The 25,429-nt window shown below is 60.8% G+C and overlaps 1 protein-coding gene across 4 annotated transcripts; it reads left to right on the forward strand.

The window, feature by feature from the left end:
• PSEN2 (presenilin 2) lies at positions 1 to 23,007 on the forward strand. 4 transcript variants are annotated; one of them, XM_049635126.1, is made up of 13 exons: positions 1 to 83; positions 5,863 to 5,945; positions 6,456 to 6,491; positions 10,792 to 10,952; positions 12,834 to 13,048; positions 13,747 to 13,939; positions 14,758 to 14,825; positions 15,718 to 15,938; positions 16,580 to 16,678; positions 18,949 to 19,032; positions 19,396 to 19,497; positions 20,201 to 20,319; positions 21,682 to 23,006. In XM_049635126.1, the coding sequence occupies exons 4-13, from the start codon at positions 10,812 to 10,814 to the stop codon at positions 21,835 to 21,837; spliced, it is 1,398 nt and encodes a 465-aa protein (XP_049491083.1). In that variant the 5' UTR covers positions 1 to 83; positions 5,863 to 5,945; positions 6,456 to 6,491; positions 10,792 to 10,811; the 3' UTR covers positions 21,838 to 23,006. The 4 variants fall into 4 exon arrangements, with proteins under 4 accessions (XP_049491083.1, XP_049491086.1, XP_049491085.1 ...); XM_049635129.1 differs by having other exon boundaries at positions 13,798 to 13,939; positions 21,682 to 23,002; XM_049635127.1 differs by lacking the exon at positions 1 to 83 and adding an exon at positions 148 to 3,279.
• The last annotated feature ends 2,422 nt before the right edge of the window (positions 23,008 to 25,429 follow it).

Here is a 25,429-nt window from a genome sequence, read left to right on the forward strand (position 1 = left end):
GGAGTCTGCGCCGGCGCCAGGGCCCGGGCCGACGGGCGCTCGGCCAGCCGCGTAAACAGCGCCGGAGCGCCGCGGCCGAGCAGGTGAGCGGGCGGGGCTGGGGCGCGCGGGCCGGGCCGGGTCTCGCGCCGAGCGGACGGCCCGGGTGCAGCCTCCACCCGCAGACCGGGCGCTGACTCCCGCACGCTCCTCGCCGCGGCGGGTCGCGGCTGCCCCTGCCCCGGCTGAGCTGCTTTTAGTCCGTGCGCGCGCCGGGTCCGGCCTCTGCGGCCGGCGCGGGAGCGCAGAGGGGAGCGCGCAGGGGAGCGGCGGCGGGGCCCGGCCGGGACCTCGGGGGTGGGCGGAGCGCGGGGAGCGGCCCCCAGGCCTCGGCCTGCGCCGGGCTGCGTGCGCCTCCCCGCCTCCCGGGCCGCTGGGGGTGGGCGCGGCGCGGGGTGCCGAAGGGTCGGGCATTTAAAGGAGCAGCGCACGTGGGTCTGGGAGGCGCGGGCCCGGCGTTGTCTCCGCGCTCGGACCGCTTTGGCGCCCGGTCCGGTGGGCCTGCGGCACCGGGCCCCGAGCTCTGCGTCACGGGGCAGGGGGAGGCGAGGGTCTTCCCGCCCGGGGGAGGAACCGACCGCAGGTGGGGCCTGGAACCGCGATCGTGGTCCTCGGTGCTGGGGTGCTTGGCTGTTTTTATCAGGCTCTTACAGCCGTGGGGAGACTCCCAGAATCAAGCTTTTGAAGCTGAAGGAGCCTGACACAGAGGCTAGTCCCCGCCCCCAATTTTATCGATGAAAAAACTCAGCCCACACAGCTAACGTGACTGCCCAAGGCCACCCAGGTAGGATAGCGCAGAGCCAGGCTTAGAACCCGTTGTCTGGCGTCTCGCTCTGCTGTCCAGCCCTGGCACCGGGCCTCAGCCCTTTGACAGCTGGATGAAGGGCTCCTGTGTATTGAATTAATGGGTGTCCCCTTTCTAAGGTGTGAACCGTTGGTCCGGTGGGCCGACAGCACCCCCATTTACGCATGGAGATAGCACCCCATCCACAGCAGTTGCAGAGCCAGCCTGGCTCAGAATCGGCAGCCTGGGCTTCCTAGCCTGTCCCCCCTCCTGACAGACCCGGGCTTCTGGTACCGACGCCCTTGATGTCCGTTCTGTAGACGCCTGAGCCTCCAGTGCTGGCCGCCAGGACCTTCAGCAGTAATTAAAGGCTCTGGATAAGCTGCTTCAGGTGTGGGAGGCTCAGGTTTCCCTCCGTGTGAAGGTAGCCTGGTGGGAGAGGGGAGGTGTGTCAACAGCTGTGTGTCCTGGGCCCTGCTGGTGAAGCGGCAGGGGGGTGGGTCCTGGCGCCAGTTCAGAGCTGGCGGGCTGGCTGTCCAAGTTCATTCCTCAGGTGGGTGAGGACACCTTTAGGTCGGGCTGGACCGGGGTGGGGCTTTGGTGGAGTGTTTTTGCAGAGTGGGATAGATGTTGTTTCAGGTTTCCAGGGAAAATTCTGGAGGCTTGGTGTGGAAGTAGGTGTGCACTAAGTCAGTAGTCTTACTCGCTGTGTGCACGGGAGACAGACGCCCGGATCCTATCTGTTTGAGAAGGAGTGGGATAAGAAAGAGCCCGGCCACAGGCTGCCACTCACAGGAGGCCTGGTGCCGGTCACCATGCCTGTCACCCCTCCCCTCAGCTCCCCGATGGCTGTTCACAGCCCCACTGCACACCCGGTGGGGGGGGGGGGGTCTGCCAAATGAGAGACTCCCCCTACCTTGGCCTCTGAGTTACCCATGATGATCGTGACATAACATGTCTTACTTTGCGGGTTTGTCATATATGAGAAAAAGCCCTTTGGGGACAGTGGTTACCACAGACCTCTTTACACTTCCGATCACACTGAGGTCGCTATTACTTTTTACCCTCTAGAGAACGGGAAACAGGTTCAGGGAGTTAAGCCACCTGGGATTTGAGCACCGGGATTTGAACCCAGCTGGTTGGGTCTTTAACTCGAGTTTTTGCATAGGAGGTTCCCACATGCGCCCCCTGCCCCCGTATTCCTGCACTATTGCCCAGGACATTTCTTTTTTCTGTTTTTATTACTATTATTTTTTAATGTTTATTTTATTTCTGAGGAAGACAGAGAGAGCAGGGAGGGGGCAGAGAGAGAGGGAGACCCAGAATGGAAGCAGGCGCCAGGCTCTGAGCTGTCAGCACAGAGCCCGATGCGGGGCTCAAACTCACGAGCCCCGAAATCATGATGTGAGCCGAGGTTGGACACTTAACCGACTGAGCCACCCAGGCGCCCGTTTCTTTTTTATTTTCAAAAAGCTATTGTATTAGAGAAGAGAGAGAGTGGGGGAGGGGCGGAGGGAGAGGGAGAGACAGAATCCCAAGCAGGCTCTGAGCGGTCAGCGTGGAGCCTGATGCAGGGCTTGAACCCATGACCCGTGAGATCATGACCTGAGCCAAAACCAAGAATGAGACGCTCAACTGGCTGAGCCGCCCGGGCGCCCCAACTGCCCAGGACGTTTTTTTGCGCTCTCCATTAGTAACTACCTGATAGAGCAAAAGAAAAAAAAATTTGTTTAAAGAGACCAAAGCAGTGTGCATGGGGGGGGGGGGGTCACATGCGTGTTTCTACGGAAGACATCGTTGGCTTGTTCTCAGCTGTTGCTCTGACTTTTGGACACTAGTTGGCGACTGGCAGGACAACCCGTGTTTCTGCAAGTATTTCCACCTGTTCCCCGACTCCGGTGGCTGGGGGAGGGTTGAGGGAAGGAATGTCAGGGCTCCGAGGCTGGCACAGGCTGTCTCTGGCCAGGGCCTGGAAAGTTCTCCTCACCTTGAGCTGGTCGGATCGGGCATGGGCTTCAGTGTAATCAGCGTTGGCCTCCAGGCCTGGGGATGGCGAGGCTGCCGTGGTAAAGTCTGGGGAAAGAGAAAGTTCCAGTCACTCTTCGGGAAAGACCAGACATCAGGGAGGAGATCATTTTTGTTCAGCGTCTTCAGTCCTTGGGACGCCAGGAGGCTGGCTCGTCTTTGCCAAAAATGGGGTCTTCTGGAGCACGGGAAGAAAATTGGAAAGGGCGCTCACCTTTCTGCTGTACCTTAACCAGCAAAGTCTTGACTTGGTAGAGATGAAAGGAACACGCGTTTGCTCTAGAAAATTCAGGAAACATTTTTTTTTAAAGAGTCACCCATCAGCTCTCAGCCCAGAGATCACCGCTGTCAAATGCCTTTCCTCACAGCACTCCACGCACGCCCATGTGTTTGTTTATTAAAGCATCAGAGGCAGGAAGCTGGAGTTGAAGGTTTGTATTCTGTTTTTCCTGTTAACGTCAGGTCTCCAGAATTTTCGCCTCAGGAGTATTCTTGGTAAATCAGGTTTGAGGCACACAGAGCACGTGACTGTCGCTGGTTAATTCACTGGTGCTGCAGGACGCTTTCTCACTTTCCCTTTTTTGAAATGTGTACTCATTTATTTTTGAGAGGGGGCGGGGGGGGGGGGGGAGAGACAGAATGGGAAGCGGGCTCCAGGCTCCGAGCTGTCAGCGCAGAGCCCGACGTGGGGCTCGAACCCACAAACCGTGAGATCATGACCTGAGCTGAGATCAAGGGTCGGATGCTTAGCCAACTAAGCCAGCCAGGAGCCCCTCTCACTTTCCCTTTTGAATTGACCCCTGGAAGCAGTGTTCTGGCTCCTGCCCCCCAGGCCATGCCCACATGGGAGTCCCCACCCCCTGCCCCCCTCCCCGCCCTCCTCCACCATGCGAAGTCCCAGTAGCAGAAGAGGCCTCCAGGCTGGCATTGTGGGGTTGGGGGCAGGAGAGGGACTGAGTGAGTCAGTGACCAGGAGGCATTTGTGACCTCTCACCGGTGTTTCGGAGAAGCTGAGTGGTAAAGACACACACCTGCCCGTGGCAAAGGCACGTGCCTTTTAAGTATGGGGGTGCCCCCAGAGAGCCCACGCGGGGTGCTGTGCTGGCCGCCTGTGTGACCACAGCTCTCGGCCACGCCCCGAGTGTGCGGGCCTCACGAGTACTTCGGGTCGGCCATCCCGAGACCCGAATTGCCGCTGTGGCTCTGGTCATGGCACTTCAGCCGTGCCTTTTGTCCCTCTGGGTTTCAGTTTCCTGAGTACAAAATAGGGCACTGACCGGATGGCCTTTAAGGTCCTTGCCAGCTCTGGCATCGGTCCCGTGGACATGCCCTGTCCTTTGACAAGTTGCTCATGTTGCCAGAGTGCCCTGGGCAGGGGCTAGGTGGAAACGGTGTCTCCCTGGGGCCTGGGTGAAGGGTGACCTTGGTGACGACCCTTGTGCCTGGCGGTTTAGCACATCCGTAGCTTTCCGCGGGGGGGTGGGGGGGTGGGGGGGGTGTCAGCAGCTTCCCTGTCCCTGTCCCCTCTCGCTCTATCTGTGCCCCTCCTTTTCGTCTTCACTGTAACGGCTATTGGCCGAACACCTGCTCTGTGCCAGTCACCTCACACATTATCTCTACTTTTCCACGTCACTCTCCCGAGGTGTGCCTATTCTGTTTGTTCCAGAAGAGGGGACGGCCGTGTGACGTTAAATTGTCTGAGGCTGCGCGGCCAGGGAGTGTGCGGTTCACATCCCACAGCTGGGTGATCGGATTGCTGCTTCTTGTTTAAAACATAACCTTTTTTTCCTGGGTCTTACTCAAAGGTGGCATGTTAGGGCCAGACCTCTACCCCTTTCCCCAAACTGCCCCCTTCCCAGGCTGCTTCACGACACAAGAGAAAGCTTCATGGGGCCTAGACAGTTCTGGGCAGAAAAGGGCAGGCAGAGGTAAATACAGAGCCTGGGTCGAGGTTCAGGAGGCCCCATCAGGGTCCCCTGCGGCCTCTGATCTGGGTCCCTACGGGACTCTGGCCGAGGCTGCCTCCCGGTGTTGGGAGAACCTTCCGGCAAGTGACGTGCGTCACGGTAAGGGCTGGGGTGGATGGACAGATGGATGACGGTCAGCCAGGGCCACATACCTGGTCAGTTGCCCAGGGCCAGCGGGGACAGGCAGGCAGGGAAGGTGTGGGGGCTTCTAAGGGAATTTTCTCTCCCTGGTAAACCCTGCCCTGGTATAAGGCGAGAGCCTCCGGGCAGTCGTGGGAGTGCTGGGAGGCAGCCTCGTGACCACAGAAAGCGGTCTGTTTAGACCCACGCCACCCTCTCTGAAGGAGAGGGCTCCTCGGCCGGTTAGGCCTACTGCAGAAGGACGGCAGGTACCAGGACCCTGACCTGTCTCCGTAGCCGCATCAGTGGTAAACGCAGTCGCCCCCCATCTGCTTTGGGAGCAGTGCTCTACTCCTTTCTTTCTCCAGCGAGGCACTGGTGTTTACGATGGCGTTTTACAGTCTTCTTTCCTACTGAGCTCCCCTGGCCCCCGTTTTAAGGTCAGAGCCTTCACATGTCTCTGCGATGGAAAGAAGGTCGAGGAAGCTGGGTCACCGGGTTTCCTGGTTTCCTCGATAATCGCAGGAGCTGCTGACACAGGCACGTTGGGGGAAGTCTCTGGGTCAGACTCCCCTGGTTTGGCTAATTCAGCTTTTCGATCCCATTCAGCTATTAATCGCGGAAGCGGTGTGGGTTTTGTATCCTCCGGCGGCGGCTCGGTCCCTGGGAAGGGCTGCCCCCCCCCCCCCCCCCCCCCCCCCCCGCGCCTTCCTCGGCCCCCTCCTCCAGCGCGGAGGGCTGGTTGCTATGTGGCTGGTAGGACTCTGCCACCAGCGGGAGAGCCGATCGGCCCCACCCCCGCCTGCTGGAGTCAGCCTCCCAGGCCGGTTGTTTTTGACGTCACCGGCGCTCTGATGTGCACAAATACCGAGCATAAAGGTTGTCGAACTGCGTACATTTGGGTGGTGATGGTGATTTTCCCTCCAGGGATTTCAGAGTTGCATCAGGCTTCAGTTCCAACTGAGAAACCGGAGGAGTGTCTGCCAGCTGCTCTGTTCTCCAGGAGCCAGGTAAAAAGGGGGGCTCCGAGGAGGAGGACAGTGACCCCGGGGCCCACCTGCCCCCCGCCCCGCGCCCCAGTCCAGCGAGGGGACGCAGGAGAGCGCAGACGGGAAGGAAGTTGCTACTTGGTATTTCCCACTGAAAAATTAACGGCTTACAAAATAAAACCACAGACGATCCATGTGTGTAAGAGGTGTGGGAGATGCAGGAAAACGCGGGGTGACCCACGGTCTCCGCATCCAGAGGTTGCGCTGTATCTGGCCAGTCCTTCAAATACGTTCGCTTTCTGAGAAAATTCAAACGGTTGTGTATGAAGTTTCGTGTCTATTACCTGGGGTTTCCTGTCGCGTTGTTTCCTGTTGTGAACTGTTCTCTGGAGTGACGTTTTAAGCAGTCGTGGGATAAACCTCACCAGATGGACAGGTCCCAGGACAGGGTTTCTGGCATGTCAGTGTTTTTACAGTTAGAAACGTCCACAGCAAACAGGTCTTTATGGAAATCTTTTATTATTTTCTTAGGACAAATTCTGAGAAGTGGCATTTCAGGACCAAAAGGTATGGATGTTTTTTTAAAGCTTTCGATCTCTACTGCCTTCAGAAAGGCCGGTCCCGTTGGCGGTGCTGGAGGTGTTTTGAGTCCACTTTTTCCCCGTTCTTGTCCCCGGTGGGCAAATGCTTGGGCACTTTCTCCGCTGGGAACTGCCTTCTCCCCCTGCCGCTTTCCTGTTCCCGCGGGTGGCTGTCCCTGTGCTTCCCCAGCCACCCTCTGGTCAGACGGTTTTCAGGAGAAGGCATTGTTCCTTCTTTCACTCCCGACTGAGCCGCGCCAGGGACAGGGACAGAGAGGTGGACTGGATCCCTGCGCTGGGGGCCGGGGGGCAGCTGGGCTTGGGTTCCAGGGCCCGGCAGCCCCAGGGAAGGTCTGACTGCAGCCTACGGTCACCCAGCGACCGTCTCAAAGTGCAGACCCCCGGACCTTGGGTTGGAACGGAGCTGGGGATCCGCACTTCCAGTAAGTGGTCTAGCATGGTGTTCAGAGTGCAGACCCTGACTGCTGGGTTCAGGGTAACTTTGAACCTCTCACGTCTTAGACTCTGTTTCCTCAACTGTGAAATGGGGACGAACAGCAGTGCCCGGCTCCCCGGTCATTGTGCTCGGTGTCCCCCCACCCCTGCCCCAGGTGGCCTGGGCCACTTTGAGAAGCAGCACCTTCCCGAGTCCTGCGTCCTCTGTCAGGTGTTGAGGGCTCTGAGAGGCACCTCACCTGTGACCCCCGGCCACCAGGCCCAGAAGGTTGTGATTAGATAGACCCCCCTGCTCTGACAGCCGAGGAGCCCCTCAGGGCCTGCGCTCCTGGGGGTCTTGGGCCCGGCTTCAGGGAAGGCTTGGGAGGAATTTAAAGAGCCATTTAAAGAGCAGGATAAGGGAGGAATCTGCCCAGGGAGCATTTGCTTTCCAGTGAGGGTGCCACACCTGAATTAGCTCTGACAGCCTGTGAGTGCCCCCTGCCCAACAGCAGGGCAACACTGGGGCAGAAATGCTCTCTGGGGAATGTCTTGCCAGCTGCTGGCCACTGGCTGAAGAAATGGAAATTGGAAGGACCTTTTTTTTTTTAATGCTTATTTTGAGATAGCGCGGGACAGGGGCAGAGAGAGAGAAAGAGGATCCTAAGCAGGTTACACACTGTCAGCGCAGAGCCCGATGCAGGGTTCAAACCCATGAACTGTGAGATCAAGACCTGAGCTGAAATCTAGAGTCAGACGCTTAACCGACGGAGCCCCCAGGCACCCCAGGACTTGGTCCCCGCCTCTCTGTCCTCACCCTCCCCAAGCAACTCCCCTTTTCCTTTGAAGAAGCGTCTCTGTTCTCTGTACATTTCCCCTCCTCCCGCCCCCATGATGCTGCGGCTGCTGTGGTTCTCAAGGCTGAGGTTGCCCCCTGCCTTCTGTGATGCTCTGCATGTGGGGACCCTAGGTCTGTCCCTCCAGCCCCTGCTCAGACCAGTCACAGGCACCCCGGGGGGCCTGGGAGGAAGAGGAGGGAGACTGTACTGCTAACTCACATCCCTAGAAGTGACTGCCGGGAAATGCCGTGTTGTGCCCATCCCACCTGTGGCCCTGCTCCGGACGGGGTGTCATGATCTAGCCTGGGAAGACGCCACCAGCTCTCGTCTCGGGTGCCCCTCCCTGCGTGAGACTGAACTCACGGCTGCCGCCATGGGTGATGACAGCTGCTGGGTCCAAGCTGCTGTTTGTTCAGGATTTGGACACCGAGACTCGCAGGGGGAGGACTTTGAGGTGCCCCCCCCCCCCCCAGACCTGTACCAGACGGTGTCTTTCGTCACCACACACGAAGGAACGAAACCTGAAACTTCCAGGCCCTGCAGCGTGCTGGGGCTGCTGAGCTGTGTCCCCCCCCCCAGACGGGGCTGGTGCCCAGGTCTAGTCGCCCTCCTGTGACCCTGAGCTGAGGCTGGTGCCGGGGAGGGGGGGCTTGCAGCGAAGCGGGAGGAGCCCCCCACCTCCCGAGGGTGCTGCTGGCACACTGCTTTCGTAAAGCTCACCGTGGACACCTGCTTCTGCCCAGAAGCCTTGGCTGGCCCCTCGCCGCTGGCCTCAGCCCTTGCCCCTCCCTGGGAGGGGGGCAACCCCTCCCGATCTCGATCTTGATCTTGACTGCAGAAGCTCGCCCCTCCCTGTTCTGGCGCTTCTGTTCCTCTGCTGCTAGAGCTTTTGTTTTTCTTTATTATGGAAGTATAATGGAAGGGTGGTGTAATATCAGCCCCGGCTGTATATTGTGGCGATTAGACAATTCCGTACGTGTCTCAGTGTGCCTCCCGTCCACTGTCCCTTACTCCCCTTCACCTGTTCGCCCCTCCCCCCAGCAACCCCCCTGTTGGGCTCCGGGTTTAAGGCCGGTTTCTTTGTATGTTCGATTGTTCTGTCTCTTAAAGTCTGCCTGTGAGTGAAGTCACGTGGTCTTTGTCTGTCTGCCCTGGGTCAGGGGAGCTGGCTCATCGTGAAGCCTCGGGAGGGGTGTGGGCTCTGCCTTGTGCCCACAGGTGGGGGATGGAGGTGGGGTCCCTTCAGGAGTCACCCTGGCCACGGCCCCCGTCACCAGCTTCAAATAGGGCAGGGCTGGCTGACGGTAGAAGGCACCTGCTTTGTGTGGAAATCACACATTCCGGGGGTGACCGCATGGTCGCGTGCACTCTCAGCGTCCCCACGGCCTCTGGGGGCGTCGGTGGGAGAGCAGGCCTGCCCAGGGGGAGGCAGGGACAGCCTGGTCCACCAGGGGTTGTCTGCCGCTCTTCTAGGCCCTTCTGCCGTGCTGGCTTCCCGTCCTACTGCTGTAAGGACACTCCAGCTGGGGACAGCACAGTGAGGTGGGGGCAGGCATCCCTGCTGTGTAGACTCTCCGGCCTGGCCTTCCCTGAGGTCCTGCCCTCAGCTGTACTTCGTCTCTCTCAGACACACACACACACACACACACACACACACACACACGTACACACGCACATGCCCATCCCGCGTGGTCTTGTGGCTCCCCTGCACCCCAGACCCTCCCCCTTTTTTTAATGTTTATTTATTTTTGAGAGAGAGAGAAACACAGAGTGTGAACAGGGGAGGGGCAGAGAGAGAGGGAGACACAGAATCCGAAGCGGGCTCCAGGCTCTGAGCTGTCAGTACAGAGCCGGACACGGGGCTCGAACTCACGAACTGCGAGATTGTGACCTGGGCCGAAGTCGGGCACGTAACCGACTGAGCCCCCCAGATGCCCCTCCCTGACCCTTTTCAACTGGTTCCTGGACCAGACTCCGTCTTCCGCTGAGACGGGCTTGTCCCCTGCCCGGGGCTCCCTGCCTGGCTGCCATCTCGGACCCTGTCCTGTGTTTCTCCCCCACATCCAGGGCTGACCGGCGTCCTCCCAGCCCTTTCAGGGTCTGGTCCCCTCATGGGCATCCACCCTGCTGCCCGTGAGTCAGCGTCTGTCCACCTCCTGCCGTTGTCTTCCGGGGGGGGGCCGGACACCCCCTCACATGGCACAGGAGGCCCTCACACCTCCACGGCCCTGACTGGCACGTTCCTTCTTCGTGCCGTCTGCCCTTCCTCCCACCTGGAACATTCTGTCTCCGTCTGGGCTGGTGGCTTCTTTAGAAGACGTTCCTGATCTCTGAGGTTGACTCCCTCCTTTGGGTTTCTGTACCTCTTGGTGAACACTTAGGTTATGTAACCGGTCACGTTGGATGATTGTTGGTCTTTTTTTTTTTTTTTCCCCAATGTTTCCTAAAGCTTATTTATTTTGAGAGAGAGCGAGAGCACAAGCAGGGGAGGGCCGAGAGAGAGGAGGAGGGAGAATCCCAAGCAGGCTGCACACTGTCGGCTCAGGGCCCGAGGTGGGGCTCGAAACCAGGAAACTGAGATCATGACCTGAGCCGAAATCAAGGGTCGGACGCTCCACTGGCTGAGCCCCGAGTTGGTTTGTTTGTTTTGTTTTTGGATGATGGTAGTGTTTCTTGTTCATCTTCACATCCGTGGAGCCCAGCAGGCTTATGGTCGATGTCACAATGTCGGTGCTCAGTGGATGTTTGTTGATCGGACGAATGAGCGTGCGGTTTGGAGTGGCCTCGACCTTTGTCGTGGGGTGTTTCACCTGTGGCCTGGATCTCCTCAGGCCATTCCACCGAGGGTCTGTGCCAGCCACGCAGGTGGCCCCTGGGAAGCCACTGGACACACGTGTCCTGGGCGGTTGTCAGGGAGGACCCGAGTCCGGGTCCTCAGGCCACACCCCCAGCCCTCTGCTGCCTTGGCCCTGCAGGAAGCTGGAGCGAGGCCCCCTGTGCTCCATTTTGCAGGCGCTTCCCGAGGCAGGGCCATGCTCACGTTCATGGCCTCTGACAGCGAGGAGGAAGTGTGTGACGAGAGGGCATCCCTGATGTCAGCCGAGAGCCCCCCGCCACGCTGCTGCCAGGAGGACAGGCAGGGCTTGGAGGATGGAGAGGGTGCCGACCAGTGGGTAGGTAATCACCGGCGGCCACAGGCCTCGAACCCAGCCCCTGGGTTCCTGGACCTCAAGGCTGGAACCCACGCTCCCCGATGCGGGAGGGCGGGGACCGTGTAGGCGAGGATTGGTCACACGGTCACACGGTGGGCCCTGGTCGGCCTCGGGGCCCACAGTCTGCCTCGGGCTGCATGGTTCTGTCCCCCCCGGTCCCAGCAGCGCGGGCTCCCCTTCCTTAGCACAGGCAGAGGGGGGCAGGAGGCACTGTGGGGGGTGGGGGCCGGGGTATCGTAGAGTGGGGGCTTATCAACAACAGCAACGTCTTCCTCACTGTTCAGGGGGCTGGGAAGTGCGAGCTCAGGTGCTGGCAGATCCAGCAATGTGGGGAGGGGGGGTGCTGGGGAGCTCTGGGCGGGGCTTTATAAGGGCCCTCATCCCATCGGGATGAGGTCACCTGGTCACCTCCCAAAGGCCCTCCTCCAAGTGCTATCACATTGGGGTTTAGGGTCCAACGTGTGAATTTGGGGGGGGGGGGGGGGGGGCCCAGACGCTCTGATGTCGTCTGCAGCCCACGGGGCAGGAGATTATAACATCACGGAGGGGGGGGGTTTTCTGGGGGAGAGCCTCCCAACCTCACCACCTCCCTCCCCATCAGGGCAAAACGACATCTGAATTTGCCCGAAACCCCTTCTCCGTTTTGCCCCTTAGTGTTTAAAACGCAGGATTTCCCCTTCCAGCCAGCCTCAGACCCGCTGCCGAAGTCAAAGCTCCTTCCCTCCTCTGAGCTCCGCCAACTCAAGGCCACCGGGGGCCACCCTTACGGCCCCTTCACCTTGTCTCCCGGGGCTTTCGTGCATTTTAGTTGTCTCCATGCCCGTTCGTCTAGGCTTTTCTGTTTCTTCTCAGCTGAGCGCCTGGCTTGGAATTCTCTCTGCAAAGAGCTGATACTGAAGCCACAGTCATTTTGAATTTTTTTTTTTTTTTAATTTTTTTTTTTTCAACGTTTTTTATTTATTTTTGGGACAGAGAGAGAGACAGAGCATGAACGGGGGAGGGGCAGAGAGAGAGGGAGACACAGAATCGGAAACAGGCTCCAGGCTCCGAGCCATCAGCCCAGAGCCTGACGCGGGGCTCGAACTCACGGACCGCGAGATGGTGACCTGGCTGAAGTCGGACGCTTAACCGACTGCGCCACCCAGGCGCCCCCATTTTGAATTTTTGTTTCCCTTGGTTTTGTCTTTGGCGGTTAATCAACGAACAAGGCCGCAGATGACCCTGAATCCGCATGGTTTCCAAACAGAAATTCTTGCAGGGGCTCGGGCCAGCGTCTGCGGGCGTCCTGCCCTCCTGCGGGGTTGGGGGGGTGGGGTGGCAGGAGTCCAGAGTAAGTTCCTCCTCTGCAAATTCCCAGTGTCTTACCATCAAAGAGAGTCCCCACGTGCACTGACGGTTCTAGAGTGTGGTTTATCCACCAGGAACGTTTCATTTCTTCCTCCTCTGTCACCTGGCCGGCCTCCCGAGTCAGTATGGCCACCGGACCAGAACAGAGTGGCATCTGAGTCCCTGGACTGAGGCGGGGGGGGGGGGGGGGGGGGGGGCAATGCTTAGACATGCTCCAGGTCCACTAGCCACGCGTCCTGGGCCTGCAGCCCGCCCTCTTCTGTGGCTGCTGTGGCCCCTTTCCTGCTTTTTTGGTGGTGAGTGCTGGCCCTGGGTCTTCCCTAGATGTCCTCGTAAACCTTTCAAAAGTGCAGCCCCATTCCTGCATCTAACTCGTTCTTAACCTCCGCGAGGCAGCATTAAAACTCCTAGCTTCCTGTCACAAGACGCCCGTGCGCTACGTCGGCAGGCCAGCGCTGGGGCATCCCGTGGCCCTCACCCTGCGGCTTTCCACAGAGAGGCCAGGATAGCGAGGACGACTTTGACGAGGACCCTGACCACTACGTCTGCGGGGGGGTCCCGGGGCAGCCGTCAGGCCTGGAGGAGGAGCTGACCCTGAAATACGGGGCGAAGCACGTGATCATGCTGTTCGTGCCGGTGACGCTGTGCATGATCGTGGTGGTGGCCACCATCAAGTCCGTGCGCTTCTACACGGAGAAGAACGGACAGCTGTAAGTCGGGGAACGGGGGGGGGTCGGGTTCACGGCACCTGCAGCCTCTCGAGGGAAGTTTCGATCATTGCAGTGAAAAGAGCACAGAGGGGCGGCAGCGAGAGGCCCGCCTCTGCTCGTCACCCGCTCCTCTGGGGGTCACCACTCCTCTGGGGGTCACCCGCTCCTCTGGGGCTGTCGCTCCTCTGGGGTTGCCGACTGCCTCCTTCAAACCTTGTTACTGTTTTTAGTTCGGGAGCTTACCTTTCATTTGGGGTTGGTTTTTTCAAAGAGAGGAGCAGAGGGGGACGGCCCCCCGCCCAGGCTGGTCGGGGGTGGCAGGCTGGGGCCCCAGAGCAGGTGGGGCCCTCCGTGGGCAGCCCCGGGTGGACAGGGCCAGGGCGAGGGGCCGGCGGAGGGCCTCCCGAGTGCAGCTGCTGGCCTGTGTCAGGTGGGGTGGGGGAAGCGGCCAGTGAGCCCTGGGCTGGGGTGGGTGTTTGCGGGTGCCCTGGCCAACAGGAGTGGGGAGGGCTTGGGGAGGGGGAGCCTGGGGTGGGGGGGAGAGCACCTGGGGAGGGGGAGGAGCCCTGGGCGGTGGGGAGGAGGCATCTGGGGGAGGGGCCGCGGGGTGGGTCTGGGGGAGGGGGAGGCCTGGGGGGGCCCCTTCCTTGCCCCCTGGGTCTCGGGCACCAGGCTGAGGTTGGGTGGCTCGTGGGCAGGCCCTATGGAGCAGGCAGGGAGCAGAGTCTGCAGCCCGCCGTCTCCCTCAGCATCTACACACCATTCACCGAGGACACGCCCTCCGTGGGCCAGCGCCTCCTCAACTCCGTGCTCAACACCCTCATCATGATCAGTGTCATTGTGGCCATGACCATCTTCTTGGTCGTGCTCTACAAATACCGCTGCTACAAGGTGAGTGCCCGGCCTGAGGCCGCCCGGTCCTGCCCGCCGGCCCCGCACCGCTCTCGGAGCCGCCTGTGGCCGGCGGCGTTGCCCGCTGCAGAGCAGAAGCCGGTTTTCGCCCCGCCCCGCACTGCCTGCCCGCCGTCACCGTCCTTTGATTGGACGCAGAATCCCACCTGCCCGGGTCCCTCCCCGCAGTGTTGGGAGAAGCGAGATGTTCTGTTTCAGGCTCCCTTCACCCCGCCCCTCGCCTCCCCGGCAGGTTTATTTGCCCTTCCCGTTTCCCCCTGGGCTGGGTGTGCACGGGTCGTGCTGACGGGCGCGCCCCGTGGCTGCAGCCAGGGCCCAGGGGGTAGCGGACGAGCAGAGGCCCCAGTGGGGGCCACCCTGGCCCCATCGCACAGGCATCGTCCCAGTGAGTCTCCTGTCCCTTTGTCCTGCCGTTTTCTTCTCCGTAGCCCTTGTGACTACCTGTCAATACATTTATATGTTTATCGGCTGACGGCCCTCGCCATGGTCAGGAACTCCGCTGGCTGCCTCCCCGGAGCCTAGGGCCACGCCTATAGGTGACAGTTGTCCAGTACGTCCTGTCTCTCAGTGAGGGAACAGGGGTCTGGCTGCTTGGACCTGAGGGATTTTTCACCCCATCCACCTGCCGGGTGACCTTGAGAGAACTCCGTGAATTTCTTTGCCCCCTCAATCTGTCACACGGCCACCCAGTGCCTTCCAGTGTAGTCCCAGAGGGGCCTAACGAAGATTCGGAGGCTTGGGGGTCAGTCCCGAGAAGCTGGGGGCCCGTGGTCATTCTGCCCGTTTCTGTTGTCTAGTTTATACACGGCTGGTTGATCATGTCCTCGCTGATGCTCCTTTTCCTCTTCACCTATATCTACCTCGGGTAAGTGCCCCCTGCAGGCAGCAGGCTCCTCGAGGACCGGGGCGGGGAGGGGTGCCCGGCAGGCTCCAGACTCTCGCTCGCCCCTGTCGCCGCTCCTACAGCCAGGCCTCCGACCCCTCCTCCCGCGGCCTCGACATGCGTCAGTGGCGCTCCCGGCAAGCCTCTCCATCCCTACCTGGTTCCTGATGGATGATTTAGATTTATTTGAGAGAGAGAGAGAGAGAGAAAGAACGTGAGTGAGCAGGGGGCGGGGGCAGAGAGAGAGGGAGAGAGAGAATCTTAAGCAGGCTCCAAAAGGGGCTCAAGCCCACGACCTGGGATCAGGACCTGAGCTGAAATCAAGAGTCGGACGCTCGGCCGACTGAACCATCCAGGCGCCCCCGGTTGCTGATTTAAAACAAATGAGCACGGAGGACGAATTCTGTGAACCCAAGAGGGATATACATCCCTTAAAGTTTACATTCTCCACTTTGGGCCAGGCCTGGGTGCTTCCTTGTTCGTGTGAAAAGTGATGTGCTCTCTTGCCCTCGATTTGAGCTCTCAGCCTGACCCAGGGGCCCAAAGGGACTGGAGGGACAGGGGAAAACCCTCTGCCAAGGACCTTTTTCCTGGGCACGGGGTCCTCCAGGCTGTGCCGGCACACGTTTACGGGAGCCAGTCCAAGGATGAGACGTTGGTATACATTCCCCACCTCGTTCCGGAAAATACTTCAAGTGGGTGGTTGTGGGGCTCACAGAAACGGGGAAGGGGAGATTGGCGAGTGAAGCCAGAGGTTGGAAAAACCCGGGCTGGGACTTCATGGTTGAGGAGCCGGGAGTGTCGAACTGTGTCTGGTTGGGTGTGGTGTCTCCACCGAGTTCCCCGCCCCACGGGCTGGCCCTTGGTCGCGCAGGGAGGTGCTCAAGACCTACAACGTGGCCATGGACTACCCCACGCTGTTCCTGACGGTCTGGAACTTCGGGGCGGTGGGCATGGTGTGTATCCACTGGAAGGGCCCCCTGGTCCTGCAGCAGGCCTACCTCATCATGATCAGCGCCCTCATGGCCCTGGTGTTCATCAAGTACCTTCCGGAGTGGTCCGCGTGGGTCATCCTGGGTGCCATCTCCGTGTACGGTAGGCGGGCTCAGGCGGGCCTCGAGGCTGCGGGCAGGGGCTGCGTCCGGGTCGAGTCCCCCTCACTGGTGCCCGCGAGTGGCAGGCGCTGAAAGGTGCCCCCCTCCCCGAAGAAAGCTGGGTGGGTGGTCTCCCCTCTGAGAGGCTCGCCTTCGTGAGACGCGGGCGCTTGACGTGGCCACTGATAATCGTGCATCCGGTGAGCGCTCGCGACACCCTGGAAGCAGTTTGCTCCTACGTCCTCGGCCGTGGGATCGGCCCCGGGACCCCGTAAATGCCGAGCACCCAAAGCGTTAGCTGCCGTGTAACAAGCGTTGGTGTGACTCTGTCCCCGGTGCCGTGACTTCCATCTGAGGGTGAGGAATCCGAGGCTCAGGGAAGTCGGATGGCAAGCCGGCCATCGGGGTCCCCGAGCCACACGGCGATTCCTCGTTCGCAGTCCGCCCGTTGAGACCCCGTTCTGGGCTTCAGCCCGCACAGACTCTCGGGGTTATGGCTGGAAACCGGGGGCTGGGAGCTGGCACGCAGGACATGCTCCGAGCCTCGCCTGTGCCCCGGTGTTAGCGGGGCCGGCTCCTCTCTGGGGCTGCTTGGAAATAAATGTCACTTGTAACACGTCCCGGCTGTCTTTGTTCTCCCAGATCTCGTGGCTGTGCTGTGCCCCAAAGGGCCACTGAGAATGCTGGTGGAAACGGCCCAGGAGAGAAACGAGCCCATATTCCCTGCCCTGATATACTCCTGTGAGTATTTATTATTGAGAGAGATAGAGAGAGGGACAGCGCGTGGGCAAGGGAGGGGCAGAGAGGGAGACACAGAATCCGAAGCAGGCTCCAGCTGTCAGCACAGAGCCCGACGCGGGGCTCGAACTCACGAACCACAAGATCATGACCTGAGCCGAAGTCGGACGCTTAACCGACTGCGCCCCCCAGGCACCCCCTGAGAGGGTACTTTGGAGAAGGGCTCTTGAGGGCAGGGGTCTGGGGTGCAGGGTGCACTTGCTTTTCACTGGGCTCCCTTGACAGCTCCGTGGCTGTTAAAGTCTCCGAAGGGAAGGGACACGGGAGTGCGCGCGTCTGGCCGCCGGGCAGGGATCTGGGTGTTTATATGGATTCAGCGGGTGTGTGTCGGGTCCCTGCTTTGCGGTGCCCTGGCCTCATGGGGAACACTTTACAGACTGGCTGCCGAGTGCCAGGGCAGAATCTCGAAGGCAGGACGGAGCTTGTGGTGGGAGCCAGGGCAGGTGGTCCCCAGCGTGAAAGCACGTTCTAGGCCCGCTCTTGGGAGGAGCAGAGACCACGTGTGAGAATGCTGAGGCGGTGCCCTGACGTGCGTTCGCCGCCTCCGCGCTCTGGGGGCGCACGTTCCCGGAGGGGAGGCCGCAGCTAAGCAGGCGACAATCCGTCAGGAGGCGAGCGCTCGGTGGAAGGATGACTGGGTGGGGGACCTGAGCACTTCAGGGTAGTGGGGGTGCTGTCTTGCAGAAGGTGGTCAAAGAAGCCTCTGTCATAAGGTGACATTTGACCAGAGACCTACCTCGGGAAAACCCGGGGACAGAACGCCAGGCGAAGGCCCGGAGTGCTGGGAACGGAGCCGGCGGGGGCAGAAGGGGGCAGGGGCAGGTCCAGATGTGCTGGGCCCCCGCAGGCCACGGTAGGGACATGGCTTTTCCTCCCGAGTGAGCTTCGTGCCCCTGGAAGGTTTCAGACCCACCTGCCGTTACATTTTAGTGGGATCGCACCGGTGGCGGGAAGGGAGAACAGAAGGCATGGGGTCAGGGGCGGAAGTGGAGCCGGGTCTGGGACAGAATGACCCCCCAGGAGAGAGGGCGGGCGCCGGCCCCAGGGCGGCGGGAGAGGCGGTGAGGCGCGGGTGGAGTCTGGAGATATCTTGGAGGCAGGTTTGCAGTGGCCGTGGTGTGGGTGGTGAGAGTGCTGTGGAGCTGAACCTCGAAAGGGCCGGGGGCTGCCACGTCGGGGGAGGAGACGGCGGCCCCCCCCCCCCCCCCCGCCCCCCGGTGGAGAATGTTCCCGGTAAGGCATGCTCATGGCTAGGTAGGCCAGACGGGGACGGACTCGTGGGACTTGAGTTCACACGGGGAGAGTGAACCGGGCCAGAGAGGGAGAGAGCACACAGGCAGTCCTCCCCACCCCCCACCCCCCCAAATCCAGTGATCCCGCCCTGGACTTAGGCCACAGGGAGCAGAAGAAGCAGGGTCTCGAGCAGATGTCTGCCGGGTAGCCGAGGGGTCGGGTGGGTGGAGGAGACGTGGTGCGCACGTACGGGTGTGGGCGGGGCAAGGTGTGCGCACATACAGATGCGGGTGCACGAGGTGTGCGCGCGCACAGACGCGGGCCGGCGAGGTGTGTGCATACAGACGTGGAGGACGGGTGAGGGGCGCCCTACCGCGAGTTACTGTTCGGCCCCCTGAAAGGAAGGGGATTCTCACACCTGCCACGTGGATGATCCTCGAGGACTCTGCGCCCGGTGAATTCAGCCCGTCACAAAAAGGAAACTATTCTGTGCCCCCCCCCCCCCCCCCCGCCGTGATCCATCCGGAGGAGCCAGATTCTTAGAACTAGAACAGGGAAATGGGGGGACACGGGGGTGCTCGAGGTACCGAGAGTGCCGGCAGAGGAACAGCCCGGGCCCGTGAACACCCCTCCCGCTAAGGAAGCGTCCAGTTAACGGAGGTTACGCGGGTACCGTGTGCGTGACGCGTGTTTTGCCACCATGGGACGGAAACACCGCTGGTTCCCCGGACTGTTCCCTGCTGACCTTGTCATCGGTTTCGTGAGGAGACACACACACACACACACACACACGCCAAAAGACCAGGAAAGGCTGTGTCCGGGCCCCTCCCCCAGCGGCCTCCTCACAAGGGGCGGAAGCCGGTACCGGCTGGAAGTGGGGGTCCCACGCGGGCCTCCTGGGGACGCTGCCTCCCCGGCCGGGGGGGCAGCTGTAGTCGGCAGCACCTGAGGCACCCCCCACCCCTCGTCTCCTTCCCCAGCCGCCATGGTGTGGACGGTGGGCATGGCCAAGCTGGACCCCTCCTCCCAGGGAGCCCTTCAGCTGCCCTACGACCCAGAGATGGGTGAGTGTCGCAGGCTGGCAGCCTCTCGTCGCCCGGGCCTGCTGCCCTGCACCCGGCCCGGCCTCGCCTGGCTCCCCCCCCACCACCCTGGGTGGGGGGCAGGAGGGGAAAGCCCCCTCCTGGATGGAGCAGGTGGGACTTAGAGCCTGTGCCTCAGCCCGTTGGCCTCCTTCCCTTCCCTTGGGCGTGTGCCAGAAGGTTCCTCTCTGTTCAGGGCTGGGCTGGCCCGGCCAGTGGGGTGAGGGCAGGGGAGCCCCGGGCTCAGGCCGGTTCCCCACAGATCCCAGATCCCTCTGACCAGACTTTTGTCTCTCTCCCATGCACCTGCCTCGTGCAATGGCGGTCACGTTCTCGGACCCCCAGAGGAAGACTCCTATGACAGTTTTGGGGAGCCCTCGTACCCCGAAGTCTTTGAGCCCCCGCTGCCTGGTTACCCCGGGGACGACCTGGAGGAAGAGGAGGAAAGTAAGTCACCTGTGCCCAGGTGGTCCGCGTGCGCTCAGGGTGCGGGCGGGGGGTGAGACGGGCTCCCTGGAGGCAGGGGAGGGTGGTGGGGAGAAGCCCCCTTTTACATCAGAGACGGCAGCAGCAGTGACAGCTGGAGGAGGGAGCCCCCGTGGCCAGGAGGAGGGAGAGAGAGGAGACCAGGCAGCGGGCGCGTTCGTCAGACAGTTTTATCGTCCGCGGTGAACTCTCACCCTGTTAACAAGCGCACTGGCCGATGTGCGAGCTCGCGTTCACTGTCGGTGAGACGTCAGCTAATTAGCAGCCACGCTCCTCTGTTTTTAAGGGGAAGGCTCACCTGACGAGCTCTGGGCATCGTACGCGTCCTCAAAGGTGGTGGGATTTCGTACAAAAACGTGTAACTTAAACTCAGCCCTAAATTGTATGGCTTCCTGCCGACCCCCGACGGCACGTTATATTTGCTCTTTTTTACTCAGCTAAGGGCCAATTCCCCGAATTGTCAGAAATGCCAGCTTTTTCACAGCCCAGACGGCAGGTCAGCCCGTCCGAGGGCCCCGTTTCCTGCCGGCTGCTGCTGTTCTGGGACAGCCAGGACTGGGGCCCCCCGGGGCCCCCGGATCCAGCGGAGGGGCTGGGCTGTGAGCTGGCATCTGCCGTCTGGGGCTCCCGACCCTGACCGGCTCGCTCTGTCTTCCCCTCACAGGGGGCGTGAAGCTCGGCCTGGGGGACTTCATCTTCTACAGCGTGCTGGTGGGCAAGGCGGCGGCCACGGGCAGCGGCGACTGGAACACGACGCTGGCGTGCTTTGTGGCCATCCTCATTGTGAGTGGCCCGGGGACTTCGTGGGGGGCCCTGGTCCCAGGGGGATTTTCAGGTGCCGAGTCCCTTGCAGGGGCGGAGTGATGACGTGGGGCCGGACAGGGCTTACGGGAGGCTCCGAGCAGGGGAGGGCTGGCTGAGGGGCTCCCGCGTTACCGACCAGGCACGCGGTGGTGCCAGGGGCCTGGCCAGCCTCGTGTGGTCTCACGACGCCTGCGAGGTGGGGTGATGAGCTGAGGTTCTCGGAACCGGGAAGAAGTTGCGGGCCGTGCCCGTCGGCACAGAGCTGGGGAGGGGCAGGCTGTGGCTTGAGCTCTGGTCTCTGATGCCTTCCACGCCCCCCAGACACCATGGGGTGCTCTGAACCCCAGAAGCTTGCGGGTCCCTAGAGTCCCTTAACGTGGCCAGATACCCATACTGGGGGACAGGTCCTGAGAGACCGCAGCTCTGAGCGGCGGAGGCTCTGAGTGGCGTATACCCGAGCTCTGCCCCGGTGAAGGGGGGGGTCGCGGGGCACAGTGAGGTGGAGGGGTTCTGTCTGTCCACAGCGTGTGTTCGGGGGGGTGGGGGGGTAGTGGACCCCCACGCTTCTCCACCTCGGGACTGACCCAAAGCCCCACCCCTCCCTGGACCACAGCCCACGTGGGCAGGGGCAGGGCAGGATGGGCACCCACCTCCGAGGCCGCGGGTCACATGGCTTCGGTGCCCCTTTGGTGCCAGCTGCTGAGACCCTCGCTAGCGTTTCACTGGAGCTCGTCCGGTTCTCTCTTTTTTTTTTGTTTAGAATTTTTTTTTAAAATTTATCTTGAGAGAGAATGAGATCAGGGGAGGGGTGGAGAGAGAGAGGGAGAGAGAGAATCCCGAGCAGGCTGGCACGCTGTCTGCACACAGCCCGATGCAGGGCTCCGTCTCACCCACTGTGAAATCAGGACCTGAGCCGAAATCAAGAGTCAGGCGCTTAACCCGACTGAGCCACCCAGGCGCCCCTCATCTGGTTCTTTATAAATAGACGTCCCCCAGGGGAGGCCTCTGTCACTGGTCACACGTGTCACCGCCGTAGCTGGAGTCTGGTAGAGCAGGGCCGCTCTGGGAGTCGGGCTCACGCGGGGTGTGACACGGGGGTGAGCCCTCGAGAGGACCCGGGAAGAGGAGGGGTCTGGCTGTCGTCTGGCGGGCCCCACACCAGTGCTGAGTCCTGGGTGGGGGGAGCCCGATGTCGCTAACCGCCCCCACCTCCGCCCCGCATCCACACCGGCGGTCACGACCTCCCCTCCCCTCCCCTCCCCTCTCCTCCCCTCCCCTCCCCTCTCCTCCCCTCTCCTCCCCTCTCCTCCCCTCTCCTCCCCTCTCCTCCGTGTCCCACAGGGTCTGTGTCTGACCCTCCTGCTGCTGGCCGTGTTCAAGAAGGCGCTGCCCGCCCTCCCCATCTCCATCACCTTCGGCCTCATCTTTTACTTCTCCACGGACAACCTGGTGCGCCCTTTCATGGACACCTTGGCCTCACATCAGCTTTACATCTGACGGCGGGCCGGGCGCCATGGGCTGGCGGCCCTGGGCGGGTCGTGACGGGTGCCCCCGCGTAGTGTCCCGGTCTAGTGCCATATGTCTCTGAGACTTTTCTTTCCTTGACGAGAAAGAAAGAGAAGGGAGTGTCGTGTTTACTTGGCGAAGAGGAAGAAGCAGCTTTTTGGCTCTAGTTGTTTGGTCTCCGGAGCACGGCTCACCGACCGAGGGACCGAGGACGGCCGTGTGGACGAGGACGGTGCGGCGAGGCCGCCCGGCCCTGCACCACAGCCCGGGGTGCTCCGCGGGCCAAGGCGAAGGAAGGGATCAGGAGTCCGTGCTGGGATGGCGCTGAGCACCTGCCCGCTGTGGCCGCAGAAGGAAGCCAGCGTGCCCTGCGTGGAATGTCCCCAGTGCTTCTGTCTGTGACGTCGTTGTTATTTTATTACCTTTAGAAGCCGGGTCCTGTTCTCGTTCCGGCAGTTACTGCTGTGAAGTGGCTTAATATCAAAATCAATAAATAAGTGAATCCTGTTGGAATGCTGGATTCGGTCCGTTTCTAAACGCCGAGCCCTCCCACCCCACGCGTCTTGTGGCCGCTCGTGGGAGGACGTGTGCTCCCGGCTCGGAGGGAGGACACACCCAGGAGAGGGGCTAACGGCCCCGTCTGCAGTCATCTCTCCAGGTAGCTTCCTCAGCTGGGGTGTGCGGGGCGAGGGGCGCCCGACGGCCCGGAGCTCGGACGTGTGCGGGGCTGCTGGCCCTGGGCAGACCCCCCGCTGGCCCCGCTGTCTTGTCACCAAGAGCAGCAGTGCGGTGCCTGGATGAACCAACGTGCCCTGGGGCCACACTCGAGAGCCCACTGTCATCCCTTCTGCGGCCACCTCGGGGTGCCGTGAGGGGAGAGTGGACTGGCCGGTGTCTCCCTTTCCCCTCCGCATCATCCCGGGCCACAGAGAGAATCTCAGCAAAGCTTCCGGCCGGGCCCGAGCCCTGGGGCAGCTGAGCAAACACAGGCCTGTGGGCGCCGTCCTGACCGCGGCCCCGTGTCCTTGTTCCTGAAATGACGTAGGTGCCCTGCAGCTGTGTATTTGTCGCGAGAGAATAAAATCATGTATTTCGACGTTTGACGTCGCTTGCTTTTCCCTGGGCTGTTTGTGGGAGAGCAGAAGGAACCGGGGAGCCCGGAGGCCAGACGCGGACTGGCCGCGGGTGGCATTTCCCCCGCTGGCGCTTGGAATCCGGACACCGTGACTGCCGGTGACTAACTCACGGTCAGAGCCCAGGTGGTGGCATCACAGCCCGGAAAGCCAGAAGTCTGTGGGAGTCTCAGCAGATGAGGGCCGGTCCCTGGTGGTAAACGGGAGGAAAAGCTGGGATTAGCTCGTTCGGGGTGGGAATTGAACGAATAGCTCGGGGGTTGGGAGGGGGGGTTGTCCACAGATGAGTCCTCATTTGTTAGGTGCGGACAGGTCGTTGCCCAAGGCCTGACCAGGGTGCTGGGGGCGGAGGCCACGTTTAGGCGGACAAGCAGAGGGTGGGGGGCCTTGCATCCAAGGGACCGACAGGGAGGAGAGCAGAACGGTGCCCGTGAGGATGCGCCAAGACAGAAAACAAGGGAATGTCACTAGGCCAGGGTTGGGGGGGCGGCAGGTCACCTGCAGGGAAACAAAGGTAGCTAAAGAGACGTTGCTGGGGAAGCCGGAAGCTGGTCCTGACAGCTGAGAGCCTGGGGCCCTGACACAGGGGCGGGGGCAAAATTGGTGGTTCAGACTTGCTGGGCGGTCATGTGCCTAGGTTCCCCATAGAACCAGCCTATCAGTCTTTCTGTTTTTTCCCACATCTCCAGATTTTTAAAAATAAATCCTTAGGGGCGCCTGGGTGGCTTGGATGGTTAAGCGTCTGACTCTTGGTTTTGGCTCAGGTCACTGATCTCACGGTTCGTGGGTTTGAGCCCCGTGTCCGGGATCGCACACGGGAACCAGCCGTGGTTACAGCGTCTCCCAAGAGCAGAGCGAGAACGATAAAACGTATGGAGGTTGGGGCCAAGCGAGCCGACTCGTGTTCTGTTACCAGAGGCCGGTAACCTCTCTGGGCCTCTCTGGGCCTGAGTGTCGGACGTTCATAAAGCGAAGGACGTAGAACATGCTAGTGATTTGCCAGCTTGTGATCTGGAGCTGGGTGAAGGTGACCTGATGGCATTTTCACGGATTTTAGGAGGCCACAACAAGGCGGCTCAAACCATTAGCTACGACGGCAGTGAGCTTTGTAGACCAAAGTGGAGGAACCCCACACAAGTCTGGGAGGGGGGAAGGCGGGACCCCTGGCCCCTCGCCGGGGACTTCCGCTCACCGTCCCTGGCTCGGCCCTATTGATGGGGTCCTGTGTGTTGAGGGTAGTTTGGAGGTGCTGGTGCGGGCAGAGGGGGACTCTGTTGGGACCCTGGACAGAGACCCTTCTGGATGGACCTGATCTGCTCTGATTTCAGGAGCGAGTTAGTTTATTCGTGCCAGAGAACTTACCCGTACTGGGTGGGCTCCAGGCAGCGTGGAGATACAGAACGAGGAGACCCAGGTCTCAAGGGGCTCAGAGTCCGGTTCACTGGAAGAATGTCCAGAAGCTTCCAGAAGCCCAGTGGCAAAGCCAACAGCAGTGTGGAGCTGGTCAGAGGCGTCTGTGCAGGGCCCCCAGAGGCCACCCGCAGGGAAAGGGAGCCTCTCTGACTCCAGACAGCCACCCCGCGTCCCTGTGACTCCAGGTGTGAAGGAATCCATAAAACAGTCTGCTGTGTCTACAAGCACCTGCGGGCCCTAGTAGAGGGTAACAAATCGGTTAAATCAGGAGAGGCCTTGTCTTAATTTAGGCTCCTGGTGGCACACACCGTCAGGCGTGTGGATCTCACGACAAGAACGGAGCACCGCGGTCTGGTTTGGTCGGTTCGGCAGTTCGAGGAAATCATCATCGATAATTGTCTCGTTCTTTGTTTTCCCCTCCGGTGCTCCCACCTGCACGGAGCTAAGTGCACAGAGGCGAGGCGGGAGAGAGAAGAGAATGGATCTGTGTCATTTTTTGAGGTCAGTGGAAATCATTCTTCGAAGCCCCCCCCCCCCCCCCCCCCCCCCCCCCACCCCGCGCCCAGGCAGATTTGCTCCCGAATCCTGAATCGGTGGGCACCGTGTCTCTTCCCTGGGCGACAAGCGTGGGGTGGTCACGGCCAGCGGAGACCAGTAGGGTCTTGTTCCGTTGATCAAGTATTTTGGATCAATAAGCGATGTTGTACTTTTGCCTGGTTGGTCTAGACCTAAATCACTCGGAGGTGATTTTATTCTCCGAGGTCACCCCAACCTAAACTGTTAGCCAACAATTGGTTTGACGTTTAGTTTTTTCTTTTTATCTTGTTGAGCTATCAGTGGTTATCCGCTCTGATCGAAGCCTACGCAAGGAGAAATATTTCTTGCTACTCACATTAGCATTATTGCTTGTATTGTTAAATAGATTAACCCGGTATTAAGTTAGCAGTTGGTTGCATATTTTTTTTTAAATTTTTTTTTTTAACGTTTATTTTTGAGACAGAGAGAGACAGAGCATGAACGGGGGAGGGTCAGAGAAA

This window comes from Panthera uncia, chromosome F1 (genome assembly GCF_023721935.1).
Source record: "Panthera uncia isolate 11264 chromosome F1, Puncia_PCG_1.0, whole genome shotgun sequence".
Lineage (NCBI taxonomy): Eukaryota > Metazoa > Chordata > Mammalia > Carnivora > Felidae > Panthera > Panthera uncia.

What these genes read in the sequence shown, in the direction of transcription:
- PSEN2 (XM_049635128.1), top strand. Translation starts at nt 10,812, where the DNA reads ATGCTCACGTTCATGGCCTCTGACAGCGAGGAGGAAGTGTGTGACGAG. An exon ending in GAGAGGGTGCCGACCAGTGG is followed by an intron (nt 10,953 to 12,833) that starts GTAGGTAATCAC and finishes GGCTTTCCACAG; the next exon opens with AGAGGCCAGGATAGCGAGGA. An exon ending in ACGGAGAAGAACGGACAGCT is followed by an intron (nt 13,049 to 13,746) that starts GTAAGTCGGGGA and finishes GCTCGTGGGCAG; the next exon opens with GCCCTATGGAGCAGGCAGGG.